Source organism: Pongo pygmaeus, chromosome 10, assembly GCF_028885625.2.
Source record: "Pongo pygmaeus isolate AG05252 chromosome 10, NHGRI_mPonPyg2-v2.0_pri, whole genome shotgun sequence".
NCBI classification, from domain to species: domain Eukaryota; kingdom Metazoa; phylum Chordata; class Mammalia; order Primates; family Hominidae; genus Pongo; species Pongo pygmaeus.
Window position 1 is genome coordinate 2,781,905 of NC_072383.2, and position 19,098 is coordinate 2,801,002.

General features: G+C 46.5%; 1 protein-coding gene across 1 annotated transcript; it reads left to right on the forward strand.

Annotated features, from left to right (window-relative positions):
• The first annotated feature begins 1,134 nt into the window (after positions 1–1,134).
• Positions 1,135–6,898, forward strand: LOC129009984 (voltage-dependent L-type calcium channel subunit alpha-1C-like). Its single transcript, XM_054443608.1, has 4 exons — positions 1,135–2,671; positions 4,539–4,645; positions 5,020–5,122; positions 5,994–6,898. Exons 1-4 carry the CDS (start codon positions 2,652–2,654, stop codon positions 6,079–6,081), a joined length of 318 nt encoding a protein of 105 aa, XP_054299583.1. The 5' UTR covers positions 1,135–2,651; the 3' UTR covers positions 6,082–6,898.
• Positions 6,899–19,098: the final 12,200 nt, after the last annotated feature.

The following is a 19,098-nucleotide window of genomic DNA, read 5'->3' on the forward strand; positions in this document are numbered from 1 at the left end:
GCATTTTCATGTGAAGCTTTGTTCTCTGTGACATAAGGGGAGAGGGATGTTTACAGGAGCTGGGGGAGGAGACCCCAGGGGATTTCCTTGTCCCCACAGATACATCTCTCCACATAGCAAAATACATGCAAAGCACCCGGCACAGTGCCCAGCACACAATCAGTGCTCATCAAATGTCGGTTCCCTCTGCCCACTGCAGTGGGTACAAACAACACAAGGAGCCAAGCTTCAGCTTGGTGAAGAGAAGTATAGCCCGCGTTCCAGCTCCCAGGCCTTGTCCTCTGTGTCACAGCTCAAGGCTAAAGCAGCTGAGGCCCTGGCATTGCTTGTGCTGAGGATGGACCAGCAAGTCCGTTCCCGGTGGCCCCCAGAAGTGCTGTTGCCTGCCTGCTGCCACTCTGCATCTCCAGCTCCTCCCTCCATGCCTCACCAAAGCCCACTCCACCTCCCTCCCCTCCCAATCCTCCTGGAGCTCCCACCTCTCATCTTTCCTTCCACTGTGGGGCAGGTGGCGATCTGTAGGCCTGCCCGAGACAGAACTGCCCCTACCCTGCCAGAGAGGCTCAAAGCCAGGGGCACTGATCCAGCTCTCAGCTCTGAGAGGATGGACCAAGATCTTTCCCTGATGCCCTCAGGGGTCTGAGGATAAAGTGGGTCAGAAGCAAGACAGAGAGAGGCACTGAGCTGAGCACAGATGGGAAGAGGAAGATCTTGTGGCCCAGAGCTAAAAAAGACACAACCCTGTGAGCAGAAGACCCTATCCCAGCAGGGAAAGGCACGTCCTGGTGTGGGAGGGTTGCAAACCCCTCTAGGTAGCTTCCTGCCTGTGCCTTTACTCTAGGGAGCTGGTGTCAGAATCAAGGGCACCATCAAAATAGGATGCCAGGGACATATTAGCTGTGCCAAACAAATGCCCAAAGACCCTGCTATTGCAGCTGGGGGTGGGGCAGCAGCCTCCTCACAGGCCCACCCTGCCCTTTATGGCACAGCCCAGGACCCACTGTCAAAGCTGGCTCTTCTCAAAGCACTGTCTCGTCTGTTGCCTCATTTGTGACTCACAATAGGCCTCTGAGTCAGGCAGGACAAATGTCACTTCAATGTCATATAAAGGGAAACTAAGGCAAGGGGTGCGCTAAGTGACTTGGACCAGGGAATAAGTGAATTGAGGTCAGGACTCAGATCTCCTTGGATCCACACCAGACAACCTGCCACATGGAGCCCTCACCCTAATCTTAACACTTCCATGGATCCATGGCTTCATCAGCCATCACAGGAGTACAAGGCCACAGTAATTGCATACATGTTCACATGTGTGTGCATATGTGCATTGTGTATGCATATGTGCAGATGTGTACATGTGTGCGCATGTGTGCACGTATGTATGCGTGTGTGCAGATGTCCACGTGTGTGCATGTGTGCAGATATGTACGTGTGTGTGCATGTGTGTATGTATGTGTGCAGATGTGCACGTATGTGTGTGTGCAGGTGTGCATGTGTGTGCAGATGTGTACTGTGTGTGCATGTGTGTAGATGTGCACGTGTGTGCATGTGTGCAGATGTGCATGTGGGTTGCAGATGTGCACGTGTGTGTGTGCAGATGTGCATGTGTGTATGCATGTGTGCAGATGTACACATTTGTGTGTGCAGATGTGTACGTGTGTGTGCAGATGTGCACGTGTGTATGCGTGTGTGCACGTGTGTGTGCAGATGCACACATGTGTGCATGTGTGCACGTGTGTATGCGTGTGTGCAGATGTGTACCTGTTCGCGTGTGTGTAGATGTGCAGGTGTGTGTGCATGTGTGCAGATGTGTACGTGTGTACGTGTGTGCAGATGTGTGCATGTGTGTGCATGTCACGTGTGCATGTCACATGTGTGCATGTTTAATGCATTACTTACTGAGGAAAGAGGAAAAGTGTCGGCAGTTCTTGATGTTTTTCTCCGTCCTGGATATTGTAGGTGTCACTTCCAGGAAAGCCAGACAGCCATGGTGTGTCAGGAGGGGGGGGTCCCAGGACAAAACCTATGAAGTGAAGATGAACCCACAACATAGGAGTCCTGCAGTGAGCCCAGCCTGCTCTCCACAGAGATGTGAGCTCTGCTGCCCTCTCCCAGCCAAGCCCTGCTGTGGGAACAGATGTGGGGAGGCAGGGGCAGGTCCCTGAGATCCCTCCTCTGGGCATAATTTGCAGGAGGCGAGGAGATCACAGAGAAAACATCTGCACAGCCCCTGTTATCTCCTTAGGGGAGTGGGAGCCCCCAACACACACACACACACACACACACACACACACACACACGACGCTCTTTTTATTTGGCCTTTCCTGACCAGAAAAATTCCTAAATATTGTTTCTTAAACGTTTTAGGCTGTAACCAACAGTCATAAAAATATTTTCTGGTGAGATTCAGTGTACACATACATATATTGACAATTACACAAGTGTTTCAAGACACTACGTATAATAAAGCTGCCCAGAAGAGGGCACTGGTGGTAAAGCTAGGCCTGAGATTTTTGTCCTTGCTGGAATTTTTGGAGGATTTTAGCTGCAGATCTACATCATTTTAGAAGGTTGTGACATCCATTTAGTCAGTTATGACTAACCCTTAAAAGAATAGCGTAGCGCAGCACAGCACAATAGAAACCATCAGAATGCATCAAATGTCACAAAGGTAAGCACTGTGTTGGGAAACACTTGTTTCATTGCCAATAGATGTGTGTATCTGGGGGTCACCTTGTGAAACGTCTTATGACTGTGGGTGGCATTCACAGCAGTTTGAGACACAGTGTTTAGAAGCTTTCCTGAAAGGATGTCAGAGTGAGGAAGGACTAGCCTTGCAGGCTTTTGAAAACAGGAAAGGTGTGGCTGGAGGTGGTGGGAGGGGACACAAGGCCCCCCACCATGGGGACTGTGGGGAGAGCAGCAGCCAGCACAGCATGGGGCTTCCGGGGTCCAGTGCTTTCTGCTCAGGAACTGGATGGGAAGAGTAGCAGAAGCGCCTCCTTTTCCCCAGCATAGAAAGAAGAGTCGAGTGAGTAAGGAAAAGCATGGAAAGAGTCCCAACCAGCGGTTCTTGACAAATCACTCAACTGCCCTGTGCCTTCGTGTCCCCATCAGCAAAATGGGGTGGTGGGGGTGACAGACCTTCTACTTTTCTGACTCAGTGAAACATGGTCAATATAAAAAAGGGAAATACCTGAAGCTCCTTATGAGATAACAGTCTCTAAATTGATTTTTAGAGAATACAAATTAATGCCTGACCGCCTGCCCTAGAAACCAGGAAAAGCATATAGTTTAACCTATGTCGGTTTTCAAGAGTGCTTGGTGCACTGAGGCACCCTGCTAAATCACGCCTTAAGAAGATTCCACAAACTAGGAAACTAAGAGGGTCTCAGGAGAGGAAGATAACACGGAGAGTTTCTCATTAATTGCCCCAGAGTGGCAGAACTCCGAGGGGTACAGGAGTTCAGAGAAGGTTGAGGGCAGAGTGACCTTAGTAGGTGCCATGCACACGGTCAAATACTAGCTAGATCTGCAAGAGCGTGGGTGGTTTGCATAAGAAGAAAATATAATAGGGAGGCCTTATCTAGCTGAGAGTAAGAGCAAGTCTTGAAGGTATAAATACTGCGGTCTGCATTCAACCAGCCTTCCTGCATATCTATAAATTATCCAAGTCTCTGTGCTGTGCCATGAGCAGGCATGGAGTCACCCTCAGAGGTGTGGGGTGGCACCAGGGACCAGCAAGTCAGTGGTCTCATCTGGGAATGAGGTTGGAATGCAACTGTGCTTCTTGAACTGCAGGCTGACCCAGCAGAGATTGTGAATCAAAATTTTAATAAAAATAGAACAGACTAAAAGTGGACTAGGACTCACCAGGGTGCAATCCGTGCACTAAGGGTAAGCAAACGGCATGAGGTTTCATTCCATCAGGTGTGTCTGTGCATGATGAGAAGCTGTCGAATCTACTTCTCATTGAGTTTCCATCAAAGGCCTGGAAGCCATAGACTAGATGCCCCATGAGGTCCCTCACAACCCTGCTGTTCACCTACTGAGTGACTGTAGAGTGGTTGTAGGCAGCTGCTTATGTGCTCTTGCTGATGAGGGGGTGGCAGGGCGGGAGAAATCGGGGGGTGGGGATAAGTTTGGGCTAAAGTTGAGGGTCACTGGGGAAAACAGCATCAGCTCATGCAAACACAGAAGCCAAGGCCATTCCCCAAAAGAACTTCGTGGGCCTAGGATTCTTTCCGCTTTCTCAACACCTTTGACCCCAGAGTGCCTTCACTGCCCCAAGTCAGAACTGCAGGCTCATGAGACAGGCTGCAGGTGAGGAGCTGGCAACTTCCACTGAGCAGGCCTGGAAGATGCTAGGGGCAGGCCAGAACTTCTTGGGGTGGCAATTCCCCAAACCTGCATGTAAGCACAAAGTGGGCATCCCTTCACTAAGGATCAGAGCAAAGTGCTTTCCGGGGGTGCAGCTGTCCCTGTGAGTGGCCACTTCTCAGCCTCCGGGAACAAGCCCTGTGAGCTCTCTGTTCCAGGCTCTCCTACCAGGATGACGAAAATCGGCAACTGACGCTCCCAGAGGAGGACAAGAGGGACATCCGGCAATCTCCGAAGAGGGGTTTCCTCCGCTCTGCCTCACTAGGTAAATGCACCCCTCGCTCTCTGGATGTGGTCAGCGGTTACTCCCAAGAGAACACTGGTCATCTTGCTCTCTGGATGTGGTTGGCGGTTACTACCAAGAGAACACTGGTCAGGGATGATTGGAAAATCGTTGTGGCCTGCCTCAAACCAGCCCCACACAGTGGGGGGATTTCCAAAGCAAGGAGACAACATTCCAAAGGCAGGGTGTGCAGGGATGAGCCCTGGATACCAGAATACATCTCAGATGAGGGGAGGGGAAAGGAGGAGTGTCTTTGGCCATAGTTACTGCTCCTGGCACCCCACCAGAGTGTGAACCGTCACAGGCCAGTGTCCTGTTTTCCTGCCCTGATCCTGGCTCTCTGGCTGGCTTTGCAGGTCGAAGGGCCTCCTTCCACCTGGAATGTCCGAAGCGACAGAAGGACCAAGGGGGAGACATCTCCAGAATACAGTCCTGCCCTTGCATCTGGTTCATCCTCAGGTAGCTCACACTTTTGGACAGGCCACTGTCACCTGCCAGCAGGCCAGACAGTCCCCAGGGTGATGGGCAAATCTGAAGACCTCAGTGGGTCTTCCCTGTCTCGATGCCTGGCACATCCAGGAGTCCAGGAGAAACAGGTCTTTCCATGCCCAAGTTGGTATCTTTTTGGGTGAGAACACTCTGAAAATGAGGACTCTGGAAGTTATTTTGAGCCACACAAGATCAGAGATAGCCATGTCCAAGCATATTTGTGTCTGTCCACAACTGCAGACTTTTATTCATTTATTTCAATAATAAAAGTCATGAGCTACATGAAGGGGCCAAGGAGACAATTCTCCATAGAGCCTTTTTCTACAAAGGAATTACTCTTATAGCAAGAGTGCTATGTACAGAAGTCATTCAAAGGGTCGTGTAAAGTAACCAACCTTTGGAATGGTTACTTTACACCATCCTTTACAATAGGCCTGACCATACACGCCCACCACTCCTAAAGGCAAAGAAATAGAACAAATGTTTAGGAGAAGGATAGAGTGGAACCCTGGTCATCAGGGTTTTTAACCTCATCAAACCATCATAGGAAAGGTGGCAAAGGAGGATGACAGTATCTCTGTCCGTAGAGGCCTAGAATAATTAAAATATCATTGTTGAGGATTTAGAAACAATTCAGCAAAGAGGCCACAAAAGGGGCGTGCTGATTCCCAGAAGACCTCTTTAAACCCCAAGGGAGGAAACTACTTGCTGACGGGTTCTGGGCCAATTTTGTTTTTTAAACAAGATCTGCCTCTGAGGCAAATGTCAGCGAAGAGAGGACTAGGGGGTGAATGGAGGCAAGAAAAGGGCATATTTTGACTCCCTCTGTGTCTCTTCCCAGTTCATGGAAGGACGTGTTCAGCTCACCCACCCACAGTGACCAGTGTGGTGGAGCCGCTGACATCTCAAGGATCTATTTGGGAAGATGAGAAGAGTACTTGCTCCATCTGGGGGTGTTGTCCCAGCCACGTCAGCCTATCTGGCGGGGTGTGGGGGTGTCTGCCACCCTGTCCCCGCTCTGCTGATGCCCCTCCCCTCATGCTGTCCAGGTGCCACCTGACACAGGCTCCTGTGCAAAGGCAGGTGGGGAAGCCCAAACCTCACTCACAGGGAGGCCCTCAGCCACCAGAGTCCAGGTTCTCCAGCAGCTACGATTTGAGGAGGTTGAGGGTGAAGACAGGAGGGAAGAAGAGTCCTACAACTGTCAGGAATGGGGCATCTTTCCCTGTCCCTAAGCAAAGCTCCCTCTTCCCACTGCCCTCCCCAGCCCCAGCTCCCTGTCCTCCCCAACACCTAGTGAGAAAGACGGTGCATGGAAGGGAGTCCCATGGGGAGACGCTTACACGACCTCTTTGTGAAGCCTCTTCTGGGTTTAACTTCATTCATCCATTTATTTTTATGTCAAAGCAATGAAATGTTTCTTTATGGAGCCAGATACCAATATAACAGGTGAATGGGTTTCTGCCACATCTCTACATTGATGGAGGATGCTTGAACGACCCCCCTCACTACACCGATACACACTGTTAAGGCCCAAAGGCTGGGGTTGAGCTCTAGATAAGGGAATTTCCTACTCCTGGAAGGGTGGACACTGCGTAGACAAACATGGAGGGAGAACCAGAGTGACTTCCTTGTGTGGAAAATTGACTTTCTTGGGGGAGACAAAAACCCAGAAATAACACAAGGTCAACACATGCAATACTAAATTCAATACTTACATGCTAGCAATAAATAACTGGAAATTTTAAATGTTGCAAAAATTACATTTATAATACTTCTGAAAAATGAAATTATTAGGTATACAAGATTCTCTACTCTGAAAACTTAAAAAGTGCTATAAACAAAATCAAAGAGGGTCTAAATAAATGAAGAGATATATTCATGGATGGGAAGATTCAACATAGTAAAAATTTCAATTCTCCCCAAATTGATCTATAACTTAAAACAAATCCATCAAAATCCCAGCATAGGATATTTTGTCTATATAGACAAACTGATTTTTAAATTTATATGCAAAAGTAAAGGTAAAAAGATGAATTTAGTTTCATTTAGATGAAAATACTGTTCTACAGTATTTTAAGTCCTACTTTAATGCAAGAGTAATCACAATTGTGTGGTTTATTGAAGGAATGGACGCAGAGACCAATGGAACAGAATACAGAGTACAGAAACGAATCTACACAAATATGGCCAAGTGATTTCTGACAAAGGTGCAAAAGCAACTCAATAGAGAAAGGGCATTTTTTTCAACAAATGCTATGGGAATAATGGAATTTTCATGTGCAAAATTTGAACCTCAACCTGAAATTCCTCCTAATATCAAAATTAGTTCCAAAGGGTCACAGATTTAAATGTAACATGCAAGACTATAAAACTTTCAGAAGAAAATATAGGAGAAATATATTCAACATCTAGTTCTTAGACATGACACCAAAATAACAATTCATATGTGGAAAAACGTATAACATGGACTTCATCAAAATGTGGGACTCTTGATCTGTGAAGGAGCCTATTAAGAGGATGAAACGACATGCTACAGACTCAGTGAAAACATCTGCAAGCCATATAGCAGACAAAAGACTTATATCTAGAATCCATGAAGAACTATCAAAACTCAACACATTTGAAAAAAAACAATCTCGGCCGAGCACGGTGGCTCATGCCTGTAATCCCAGCACTTTGGGAGGCCAAGGCGGGAGGATCATGAGGTCAGGAGATCGAGACCATCCTGGCTAACATGGTGAAACCCCGTCCTTACTAAAAATACAAAAAAATTAGCCAGACGTGGTGGCACGCGCCTATAGTCCCAGCTACTGAGGAAGCTGAAGCAGGAGAATCACTTGAACCTGGGAGGCAGAGGTTGCAGTGAGCCAAGACCACACCACTGCACTCCAGCCTGGGTGACAGAGCGAGACTCTGTCTCAAAAAAGAAAAACAATCCCATGAGAAAATGGGCAAAAGACATGAACAGACATTTCACCAAAGAAAGGATGTGAACAGCACATGCACACATGTAAATATGATCAGCACCATTAGCCCTTAAGGGAATGGAAATTCAAGCCACATGAGCTATTGCTATGCCTGTTAGAATGGATAACATTAAAAAAAAAAAACAAAAAAAAACACCAAATGATATCAAGAGTGCTAAGAAACTGGACAGCTCATGCACCATTGGTGTGACTAGACCTTCCCTTCCTTCCCTTCCCTTCCCTTGCCTTCCCTTCCCACAGCCACTGTGGAAAATATTTTGGCAGTTTCTTCTAAAACCAAACATACACTTGCCATGTGACTCAGCAATTGTACTCTTTGGCATTTACCCCAAAGAAGGAAAATTTCTTTCTCCCTATTTAAGTAAAAGACCACTTAGCATCTTCGAAGAGTGTTCTTTTTCTTTTTTTTTTTTTTTTTTAACAGATCTCACTCTGACGCCCAGGCTGGAGTGCCGTGGTGTGATCTCACTCACTACAACCTCTGCCTCCAGGGTTTGAGTGATTCTCCCATCTCAACCTCCCAAGTAGCTGGGACTACAGGCATGCTCCACCATGCCTGACTAATTTTTTTATTATTTTATTTTTTTATTATACTTTAAGTTCTGGAATACATGTGCAGAAAGTGCAGGTTTGTTACAAAGGTATACACGTGCCATGGTGGTTTGCTGCACCCATTAACCTGTCATCTACATTAGGTATTTCTCATAATGGTATCCCTTCTTTAGCTCCCCCACCCCCAGACTGGCCCAGTGTATGATGTTCCCCTCCCCGTGTCCATGTGTTCTCATTGTTCAACTCCCACTTGTGAGTGAGAACGTGCGGTGTTTGGTTTTTTGTTCCTGTGTTAGTTTGCTGAAAATGATGGCTTCCAGCTTCATCCAAGTCCCTGCAAAGGACATTAACTCATCCTTTTTTATGGCTGCATAGTATTCTAAAGTTACATGTGCCACATTGTCTTTATCTAGTCTATCATGCATGGGCATTTGGGTTGGTTCCAAGTCTTTGCTATTGTGAACAGTGCTGCAATAAACATACGTGTGCATGTGTCTTTAAAGTAGAATGATTTATAATCCTTTGGGTATATACTCAGTAATGGGATTACTGGATCAAATGGTATTTCTGGTTCTAGATCCTTGAGGAATCATTGCCACACTGTTTTCCACAATGGTTGAACGAATTTACACTCCTACCAACAGTGTAAAAGTGTTCCTATTTCTACACATCCTGTCCAGCATCTGTTGTTTCCTGACTTTTTAATGATTGCCATTTTAACTGACATGAGATGGTATCTCATTGTGGTTTTGATTTCCATTTATCTAATGGCCCGTGATGATGAGCTTTTTTTCATATGTTTGTTGGCCACATAAATGTCTTCTTTTGAGAACTGTCTGTTCATATTCTTCACCCACTTTTTGATGGGGTTGTTTGTTTTTTTCTTGTAAATTTGTTTAAGTTCTTTGTAGATTCTGGATATTAGCCCTTTGTCAGATGGACAGATTGCAAAAATTTTCTCCCATTCTGTAGGTTTCTTGTTCACTCTGATGATAGTTTCTTTTGCTGTGCAGAAGCTCTTTAGTTTAATTAGATCCCTTTGGTCAATTTTGGCTTTTGTTGCCATTGCTTTTAGTGTTTTAGTCATGAAGTCTTTGCCCATGCCTATGTCCTTAATGGTATTGCCTAGGTTTTCTTCTATGGTTTTTATAGTTTTAGGTATTCAGTTTAAGTCTTTAATCAATCTTGAGTTAATTTTTGTATAAGGTGTAAGGAAGGGATCCAGTTTCTGTTTTCAGCATAGGGCTAGCCAGTTTTCCCAACATCATTCATTAAATAGTGAATCATTTCCCTATTTCTTGTTTTTGTCAGGTTTCTCAAAGATCAGATGGTTGTAAATGTGTGGTGTTATTTCTGAGGCCTCTGTTCTGTTCCACTGGTCTATATATCTGTTTTGGTACCAGTACCATGCTGTTTTGATTACTGTAGACTTGTAGTATAGTTTGAAGTCAGGTAGTGTGATGCCTCCAGCTTTGTTCTTTTTGCTTAGGATTGTCTTGGCTATATGGGCTCTTTTTTGGTTCCATATGAAATTTAAAGTAGTTTTTTCTAATTCTGTGAAGAAAGTCAATGGTAGCTTGATGGGGATAGCATTGTCTATAAATTACTTTGGGCAGTATGGCCATTTTCACGATATTTATTCTTCCTATCCATGAGCATGGAATGTTTTCCCATTTGTTTGTGTCCTCTCTTATTTCCTTGAGCAGTGGTTTGTAGTTCTCCTTGAAGATGTCCTTCACATCCCTTGTAAGTTGTATTCCTAGATATTTTATTCTCTTTGTAGCAATTGTGAATGGGAGTTCACTCATGATTTGGCTCTCTGTTTGTCTGTTATTGGTGTATAGGAATTCTTGATTTTTGTACCCTGATTTTGTATGCAGAGATTTTGCTAAAGTTGCTTATCAGCTTAAGAAGTTTTTGGGCTGAGATGATGATGGGGGTTTCTAAATATAGAATCATGTCATCTGCAAACAGAGAAAATTTGACTTCGTCTCCTCCCATCTGAATACCCTTTATTTCTTTCTCTTGCCTGATTGCCCTGGCCAGAACTTCCAATACTATGTTGAAAAGGAGTGGTGAGAGAGGGCATCCTTGTCTTGTGCCCGTTTTCAGAGGGAATGCTTCCAGTTTTTGCCCATTCAGTATGATATTGGCTGTGGGCTTGTCATAAATAGCTCTTAATTATTTTGAGATACATTCCATCAATACCTAGTTTATTTAGAGTTTTTAGCATGAAGGGATGTTTAATCTTATCAAAGGCCTTTTCTGCATCTATTGAGATAATCATGTGGTTTTCGTCATTGGTTCTTTCTATGTGATGGATTACGTTTATTGATTTGCATATGTTGAACCAGCCTTGCAACCCAGGGATGAAGCCAACTTGATCCTGGTGGATAAGCTTTTTGATGTCCTGCTGGATTCGGTTTGCCAGTATTTTATTGAGGATTTTTGCATCGATGTTGATCAGGGATATCGGCCTGAAATTTTCTTTTTTGTTGTGTCTCTGCCAGGTTTTGGTATCAGGATGATGCTGGCCTCATAAAATGAGTTAGGGAGGAGTCCCTCTTTTTCTATTGTTTGGAATAGTTTCAGAAGGAATGGTACCAGCTTCTCTTTGTACCTCTGGTAGAATTAGGCTGTGAATCCTTGTGGTCCTGGGCTTTTTTTGATTAGTAGGCTATTAATTACTGCCTCAATTTCAGAACTTGATATTCAGAATTTCAGAAGGAATTTGACTTCTTCCTGGTTTAGTCTTGGGAGGGCATATGCGTCCAGGAATTTATCCATTTCTTCTAGATTTTCTAGTTTATTTGCATAGAGATTTTTATAGTAATATATGATGGTAGTTTGTATTTCTGTGGGATCAGTGGTGATATCCCCTTTATCATTTTTTATTGTGTCTTTTTTATTCTTCTCTCTTTTCTTCTTTATTAGTCTGGCTAGTGATCTATCTATTTTGTTAATCTTTTCAAAAAAACCAGCTCCTGGTGGCTGGAAAGATAGCAGAATAGAAACAGCTCCGGTTTGCAGCTCCCGGTGAGATCAAGGCAGAAGGCTGGTGATTTCTGCATTTCCAACTGAGGTACCTGGCTCATCTCATTGGGACTGGTTAGACAGTGAGTGCAGCCCACGGACAGCCAGCCAAAGCAGGGTGGGGTATCACCTCATCCAAGAAGCTCAAGGGGTCAGGGAACTACCTCCCCTAGCCAAGGGAAGCCGTGAAGGACTGTGTCTTGAGGAACAGTGCACTCCAGCCCAGATGCTGTGCCTTTCCCACCATCTTTGCAACCTACAGACCAGGAGATTCCCTCGGGTGCCTAAGCCACCAGGGCCCAGGGTTTCAAGCACAAAACTGGGCAGCTGTTTGGAGAGACACCGAGTTAGCTGCAGGAGTGTTTTTTCATACCCAAGTGGCACCCAGAACGCAAGTGAGACAGAACCGTTCACTTCCCTGGAAAGGGGGCTGAAGCCAGGGAGCCAAGTGGTCTAGCTTAGCAGATCCCACCTCCGTGGAGCCCAGCAAGCTAAGATCCACTGGCTTGAAATTCTCGCTCCAGAACAGCAGTCTGAAGTTGACCTGGGATGCTTGAGCTTGGTGGGGGAGGGGTATCCTCTAACCTTTTTTCAGCATTCTTAGTTTCCTTGCCTCCCCCGCGCTGCAGTGGATTCCACCCAGTTCGAAATTCCCGGAAGCTTTGTTTACACTGTATAGAACTCTAGTGCTGTGCTTGGAGATCTGCTCTTTTCAGAGCCAGCAGGCAGGAACATTTAAGTCTGCTGAAGCTGCGCCTACAGCCACTCCTCCCCTCAGGTGCTCTGTCCCAGGGAGATGGGAGTTTTATCTATAAGCCCCTGACTGAGGCTGCTGCCTTTCTTTCAAAGATGCCCTGCCCAGAAAGGAGGAATCTAGAGAGGCAGTCTGGCTACAGTGGCTTTGCCGCACTGCAGTGAATTCCACCCAATTCAAACTTCCTGGAAGCACTGTGAGGTGAAAACCGCCTACTCAAGCCTCAGTAATGGCGGGTACCCCTCCCCCACCAAGCTCAAGCATCCCAGGTCGACTTCAGACTGCTGTGCTAGCAACGAGAATTTCAAGCCAGTGGATCTTAGCTTGCTGGGCTCCATGGGGGTGGGATCTGCTAAGCTAGACCACTTGGCTCCCTGGCTTCAGCCCCCTTTCCAGGGAAGTGAACGGTTCTGTCTTGCTTGCGTTCCAGGCGCCACTGGGGTATGAAAAAACACTCCTGCAGCTAACTCGGTGTCTGCCCAAATGGTCACCCAGTTTTGTGCTTGAAATCCAGGGTACTGGTGGTATAGGCACCCGAGGGAATCTCCTGGTCTGAGGGTTGCAAAGACTGTGGGAAAGGCATAGTATCTGGGCCGGAGTACACCATTTCTCAAGACAAAGTCCCCCACGGCTTCCCTTGGCTAGGGCAGGGAGTTCTCCGGCCCCTTGAGCTTCCCGGGTGAGGTGACGCCTCACCCTGCTTCTGCTCACCCTCCATTGGCAGCACCCACTGTCTAACCAGTCCCAATGAGATAAGCTGGGTACCTCAGTTGTAAATGCAGAAATCACCTGCCTTCTTTGTTGATCTCATTGGGAGCTGTAGACCACAGCTGTTCCTACTCAGCCATCTTGCCCGCAAATAATTTTTTTTAATTTTTATTAGAGACAGGTTTTCACCATGCTGGCTAGGCTGGTCTTGAACTCCTGATCTCAGATGATCTGCCTGCCTCAACCTCCCTAAGCGCTGGGATTATAGGTGTGAGCCACTGCGCTCCGCCAAATGTTCCTTTTTGGTGAGACTTGAGCATTGAGGGAAAATTGTTTTTCTGCTTTTGCCAGACAAGTAAACAAAACAACAACAACCAAAACAAAACTCAAATGTGAGGCTGAGGGAAGCGCAAATGAGCCATTGAGGAAGTTGGGGTAGAAAACAGCGTCTTTTGGGGGCCTGAATACAATGTTGTAGGTCTGCCAAACCAGATCATGTTAGATCATCATCTCTTAGACTCCACGCTTCTGGTCAACCTACCCTGTGAGCTAACATGCCCTAACCCAACTTCTCTAACTCTACAGCAGATGCAAGAAGAAAATTAGCTTTTGTGGAATACAGGAAATCTTCACAAGTATCCCCCAGACTTAAAGGACACATGAAACTATATGAAGATGAGATTCCCAGCTCTACTTTCCCCTTCCCGATCCCCTTTAGCATAACCATTGTCAAGGCCGGGTGCTGACCAGGTATGATTTCCTCCAGCTGTTCTTCTGTTTTGTTTCCCATGACCTATCTAACCAGAGAAATAAAGTTGACATAGCCACAGCCTTCCATTACAGAGGAGAGAGCATGCCAGCCCCTTTCATGTCTTCTTCCCATATGCCTAGTTCACAGACCTCATGAATGAAGAAAGAGCTTTAGGCCCTAGGTCCTGGGAAGTTAACATTTTTCTCAGGACCCAAGATGAGATATCAGTGATCAGCAAATAACCAAGAGAAAATCAGGTTTGCAGTTGCTGGCCTTAACAGGAAGATTTAAACAGCCAGGACATCCAAATACCAACTCCATCTGCCAACTGTCCCCTGTATCATCATTCCCTTTCCATAATGGCCAAAGACCTTGCATGGAAATCCTTCTTGAGTCGAAGGAAAAAGCTACAACCAGATCAAGTCCTCAAGCTATACCTGAGTCCTCCATTAGTCTAATGGGATGTTTCCTTGCATGCCTTCAGCTCTGCAGGAATTCAGAAGAAAGGTGCCCCCTCCAGTCAGAGCAGAGAAAGCTTCCCCTAAAGAGCCACTCCTGGCTGTGACGTCCACTGCAACAGGTAAAGAGCTACACTTTCTCTTCCTCTGCCTCCAGCTCCCCTGCTTCCCCACATCACTCCTGCTTTTCAGCTATGTCCTCTGCTTCCTGAATTACCCTGTACCCGAGTACTATTCTTCCTGGGCCCCAGCCCTGTTAAAGCCCTTTACATGCCTTTTTCCCAGTCTCCATATTTTCATATCTCACTCTCCATTCAAATACTTTTACTACCCAAACTCCCTTCCAAATTTTTCCTAACTTAAAAAAAAATCTTTCAGTGGTTCTCTTTTCTTCAGTTTAATCTTCACTCAAACTTCCTTCCAGTCTAGTCCCCTTTAAATCCGCCAATTCTCAACGTCCCCAGTCGCTTAAAACCCATTTATTTCCTCCTTTGCCCCTACCGATGGTCTGGTTACTCCTTTTTTGCTCCAACATTCTCCAAAACTTTCTCAAGCACAGATATCGTTCCTTCGTCATCCCCAAATCTCCTGTCACGCTTTTGTCCCCAAGCATCTTCTCACCCCTTCACGCCACATCACCCCGGTCCTTTAGACTCCTGCGCACTCTATTTCCCCGTCTCCCTCTCACACCCACTTTCTTCCCTCGCTCTCACCACAGCAGTGCCCATCTGCTCCTTCCCGCTCACTCAGGTCTCCTGCTCAGGACGCCCTTGCCGAGGGCGCGGGGGATTTGTACTGAAGAAGGGCTCCGGGAGCAGCGCAGCAACTCGGTGAACCCTCCTTCTACTTGTATGTAGCGGCCCCAAGTGTCCCGGAAGCTGGTGGGGCGCTTGGGCTGTATGAGCCCGGCAGCCAGGAGGCTGGGGCTGCGCCAGGAGCTGTCCGTGGTGCTGAAGCGGCATCTGCTCGGGCGCGGAGTGTGGCGCGGCCGCTGAGCGCTGTCCCTGGTCCTGGAGAGGTTCCTGGCCCCCAGTGGCAATGGTGAGAGCAGTGGCCCAGAAGGCCAGTACCGGGAAGGACGATGGCGGGCACACACTCCCACAGGCTGCGGTTCTCAGAGCTCAGCTCATCCAGCCGCCGCTCCTGCTCGTCGATGCGCTGGTCCTGGATGTGGACGAGGCTCTGCTGGTTCTGCACGATGGATGGCCCAGAGCCCTTGAGGTAGAGCACGGTGCGCACCGGGTTCTCCAGCAGGCTCTCGATGCCACCCACCGCCGCCTGCGCCCTGCCTGCCCCTGGGCTGGCGGCTGGGAGCGCGAGGGCGCGGGAACCCAGCAGCCCAGCGGTCCTCTCCCATGGGCCCAGACTCCCTCCCGCCGCCAGCGCCGGGTCACCGCCACCCCGATCGTCACACACTCACCACGGGGAGAGGCCGCGGCCCAGAGCACCCCTTCCTGTCTCTTGGCGTCCAGAGGAGGCTCTGGTTCCCGCTGGGCAGCGAGGAGAGGGAGGAGGCCAGCGAGAGGGAGCCTGTGTCGGGGCGTGGGAGGGAAGCAGGATAACGCAGGCGACCCGAGAAGGACGGTGAATCTGACTGGCCAGACGGGAAAGTAGGCGAAGGGGAAGAGGTGATACAGGGAAGGTGCGGTGGGACCGGTAGGAGAAGAGAAGCAGAAAAAAAGGAAGAGAAAGGGAGAAGCTGGCAGAGAGGAAGAAGAAAAGGGGAAGGTGGGGGCAAAGAAAGAGAGAAATGAGCTGGAGGAGAGGAAGGTGTAGGTCTCTGAAGGGACGCAAATTCTTTTCCCAGGCCCAGGCCTTCCAGGGGCTGGAATCCATCTAGAGACCTGCTGAGGAGAGCCCACACTCGCCTCTTGCTCACAGCAATCTATTCTTCCGGGGAATTCCCTGGAACACAAGGATCCTGGAGGTCTAAGGGACCTTAAAGAGCATCTGGTCCTGCTCCTTCCTTCAGCCATGATGAAACTTGGGGTGGGAAGGCTGTTCATGCTGGGTTTTCTCTGGGAGTGAGACCTCAGGACAGTTTCGGCTGTTTCTACTAGGAACACAAACTAAATAAACCAGGCCCTCTGTAGCAAGGGCTAATTCTTCCAGAAACTTTTGAATAAATCATTCTATTTGACAAACATTTATGAACTACAGGAGGAAGTGACTCTTAAAGTGAGAAAAGTTTTCCAGAAAGGAAGGGCAGCATGAGCAAAAGCTCAGAGATACTAATCAGCATCAACCAAATCATTCATTTCTATAATAATTTTATGTAAAGTACCTGCCAGATGCATATATGCAAAGTAATGTACTAGGATCTCCACCAGGCATAGATAAGAAATTATTGTTTCTGTAACCAAATTGATTCCAGTATAGTAGAGTAGATATGTCATGCACATGAATAAGTAAAATACAAGTCAAGATCTCTGTAAGAGCTCTTCAAGCCAAGTGCCACAGAGCTTAAGGGAGGGAGAGGTTTCATTTGACTATGATGATCTGATAAGGTCTGATGGAGGTGTTATTCAAGCTGGACCATGAAGAATGAGAAGGATTTCAACAGGTAGAGACAACAGTGGGCCACAGATGGGGAAGATACAGCAGATAGCAGGAAAAGACTAACAAACAGAAACACAGCAGTATTGTTTAATCTAATTTGGCAGAGAAATTACCCTCTCTTCCCTTTTATAGGAGCAGGGTGGGAAGAAGGCTGGGATGTGGGTGTTAGCATATTTGTTGTTATGCTGTTGCATTCTTTACACAGGCGGCCTATCAGGTTCCTGTTGACCTCCTGCTCTTCCAGGGTAGGCGTATTTTTGGGTACCATGTGCCCAATGAGCTGGGCCACCCAACCCCTTCTAGTGCCAGATTTGCATGACCTTATAGGAAGTTATTCGTGCTATGAAAATACAATGGCTTCTCTGCAGTTCTAATGTGTTTTTATTTTGCTTCTATCCCATGTAGCTTCTTAGCAAAATTCCTTTTGTAAAGAATGAATTAAGGAAGCTTATCCACAGCTGAGCCCACGGTTGGGGGAAACAGCACCCTGGAGGATGCTTTAATAGTGACCAGCATTCCATCTAAAGAATGGAGGTTGGGGGACGGAACAAGGACACACAAAACCTCAAACTCTTTTCTTCTGAATTTTCTTTGCTTGCCTATTTGGTTTGTTGCCCAGGATTGTGTGCTGATAGAGACAAATACTAAAAGTGAAACAGCCTGCAGCATAATTATCCATGGGGCTTGTTGAAAATGCAAATTTCTGGGCCCTGTATCAGTCCTGCTGTATTGGAATCACTAAGAATGAGGACCAAGAACTTTCATTTTTTAACTTCTTGCTGTTATTTTTTAAAAATCGACTTTATTGACTTACAATTTATATCCAGTAATATGCACTCATCTTGATTGCACAGTTCAATGAATTTTGACAAATATATACATCTCCGTAGTCACCACTACAATCAAAATTTCCATTATTGCAAAAAGTAACCTCATGCCCCATTGCAGTCAATCCTCCCCTCCTCAGCTCCAGTTAACCACTGATCTGCTTTCCGTTAATATATGTTATTTGTGCCTCTTATGGAATTTCACATAAGTGGAAATCATACAGCATGTACTATTTCATGTCTCTTTTTTGCTCAGCATAGTGCTTTTGAGGTTTAATCATTCTGTTATGAGTATCTCTTGTTTGTTTCTTTTATTTGTGAGTCATATTCACAATAGATATACCATCACTTACGTATTCACCTGTTGATGAACATTTTGGTTGTTTCCAAGTTCTGGTTATTTTTAATAAAGTGGCTGTGATTTTTTTTTTTTTTTTGAGCCAAAGTCTTGCTCTGTCACCCAGGATGTACTGTAGTGGTGCGATCTCGGCTCACTGCAACCTCCACATCCCGGGTTCAAGTGATTCTCTTGCCTCAGCCTCCCGAATAGCTGGGATTACAGGCATGCGCCACCACACCTGGGTAATTTTTGTATTTTGAGTAGAGATGGGGTTTTGCCAAGTTGGCCAGGCTGGTCTCAAACTCCTGACTTCAAGTGATCCACCTGCCTTGGACTCCCAAAGTGCTGGGATTATGGGTGTGAGCCACCGCGCCCAGCCTTGCCTGTGATTATTAATGGACAAGTCTGTGTGAACATGTTTTGTATGTTTTATCAAGACTAAAATTATAGAACTGAAATTGCTTTAAAATTTTACATAAAATATTTTGTATTTTATGTACATAAAACACATATGTACATAAAATACATAAAATATGTATTACATAAAAATATGTATTTAACTGAATAAGACACTGCCAAACTGTTTTCCAAAGTGATGGTACTTTTTTTTTTTTTTTTTTGAGACAAGGTCTTGCTCTGTCACCCAAGCTGGAATGCAGTGGCGCGATCTCGGCTCACTGCAACCTCCATCTCCTGGATTCAAGCGATTCTCCTGCCGCAGCCTTCCAAGTAGCAGGGATTACAGAAGCCTGCCACCAAGCCCAGCTAATTTTTGTATTTTTAGTAGAGATGGGATTTTGTCATGTCGGCCAGGCTCGTCTCGAACTCCTGACCTCAGGTTATCCACCTGGCTCCCAAAGTGCTGGAATTTCAGGAGTGAGCCACTGCGCCCGGCCAATGGTACTATTTTTAATTCTTGCCAGCAACATATGACAGGTTCAGGTATTTCACATCCTTGCTAACATTTGGTATTT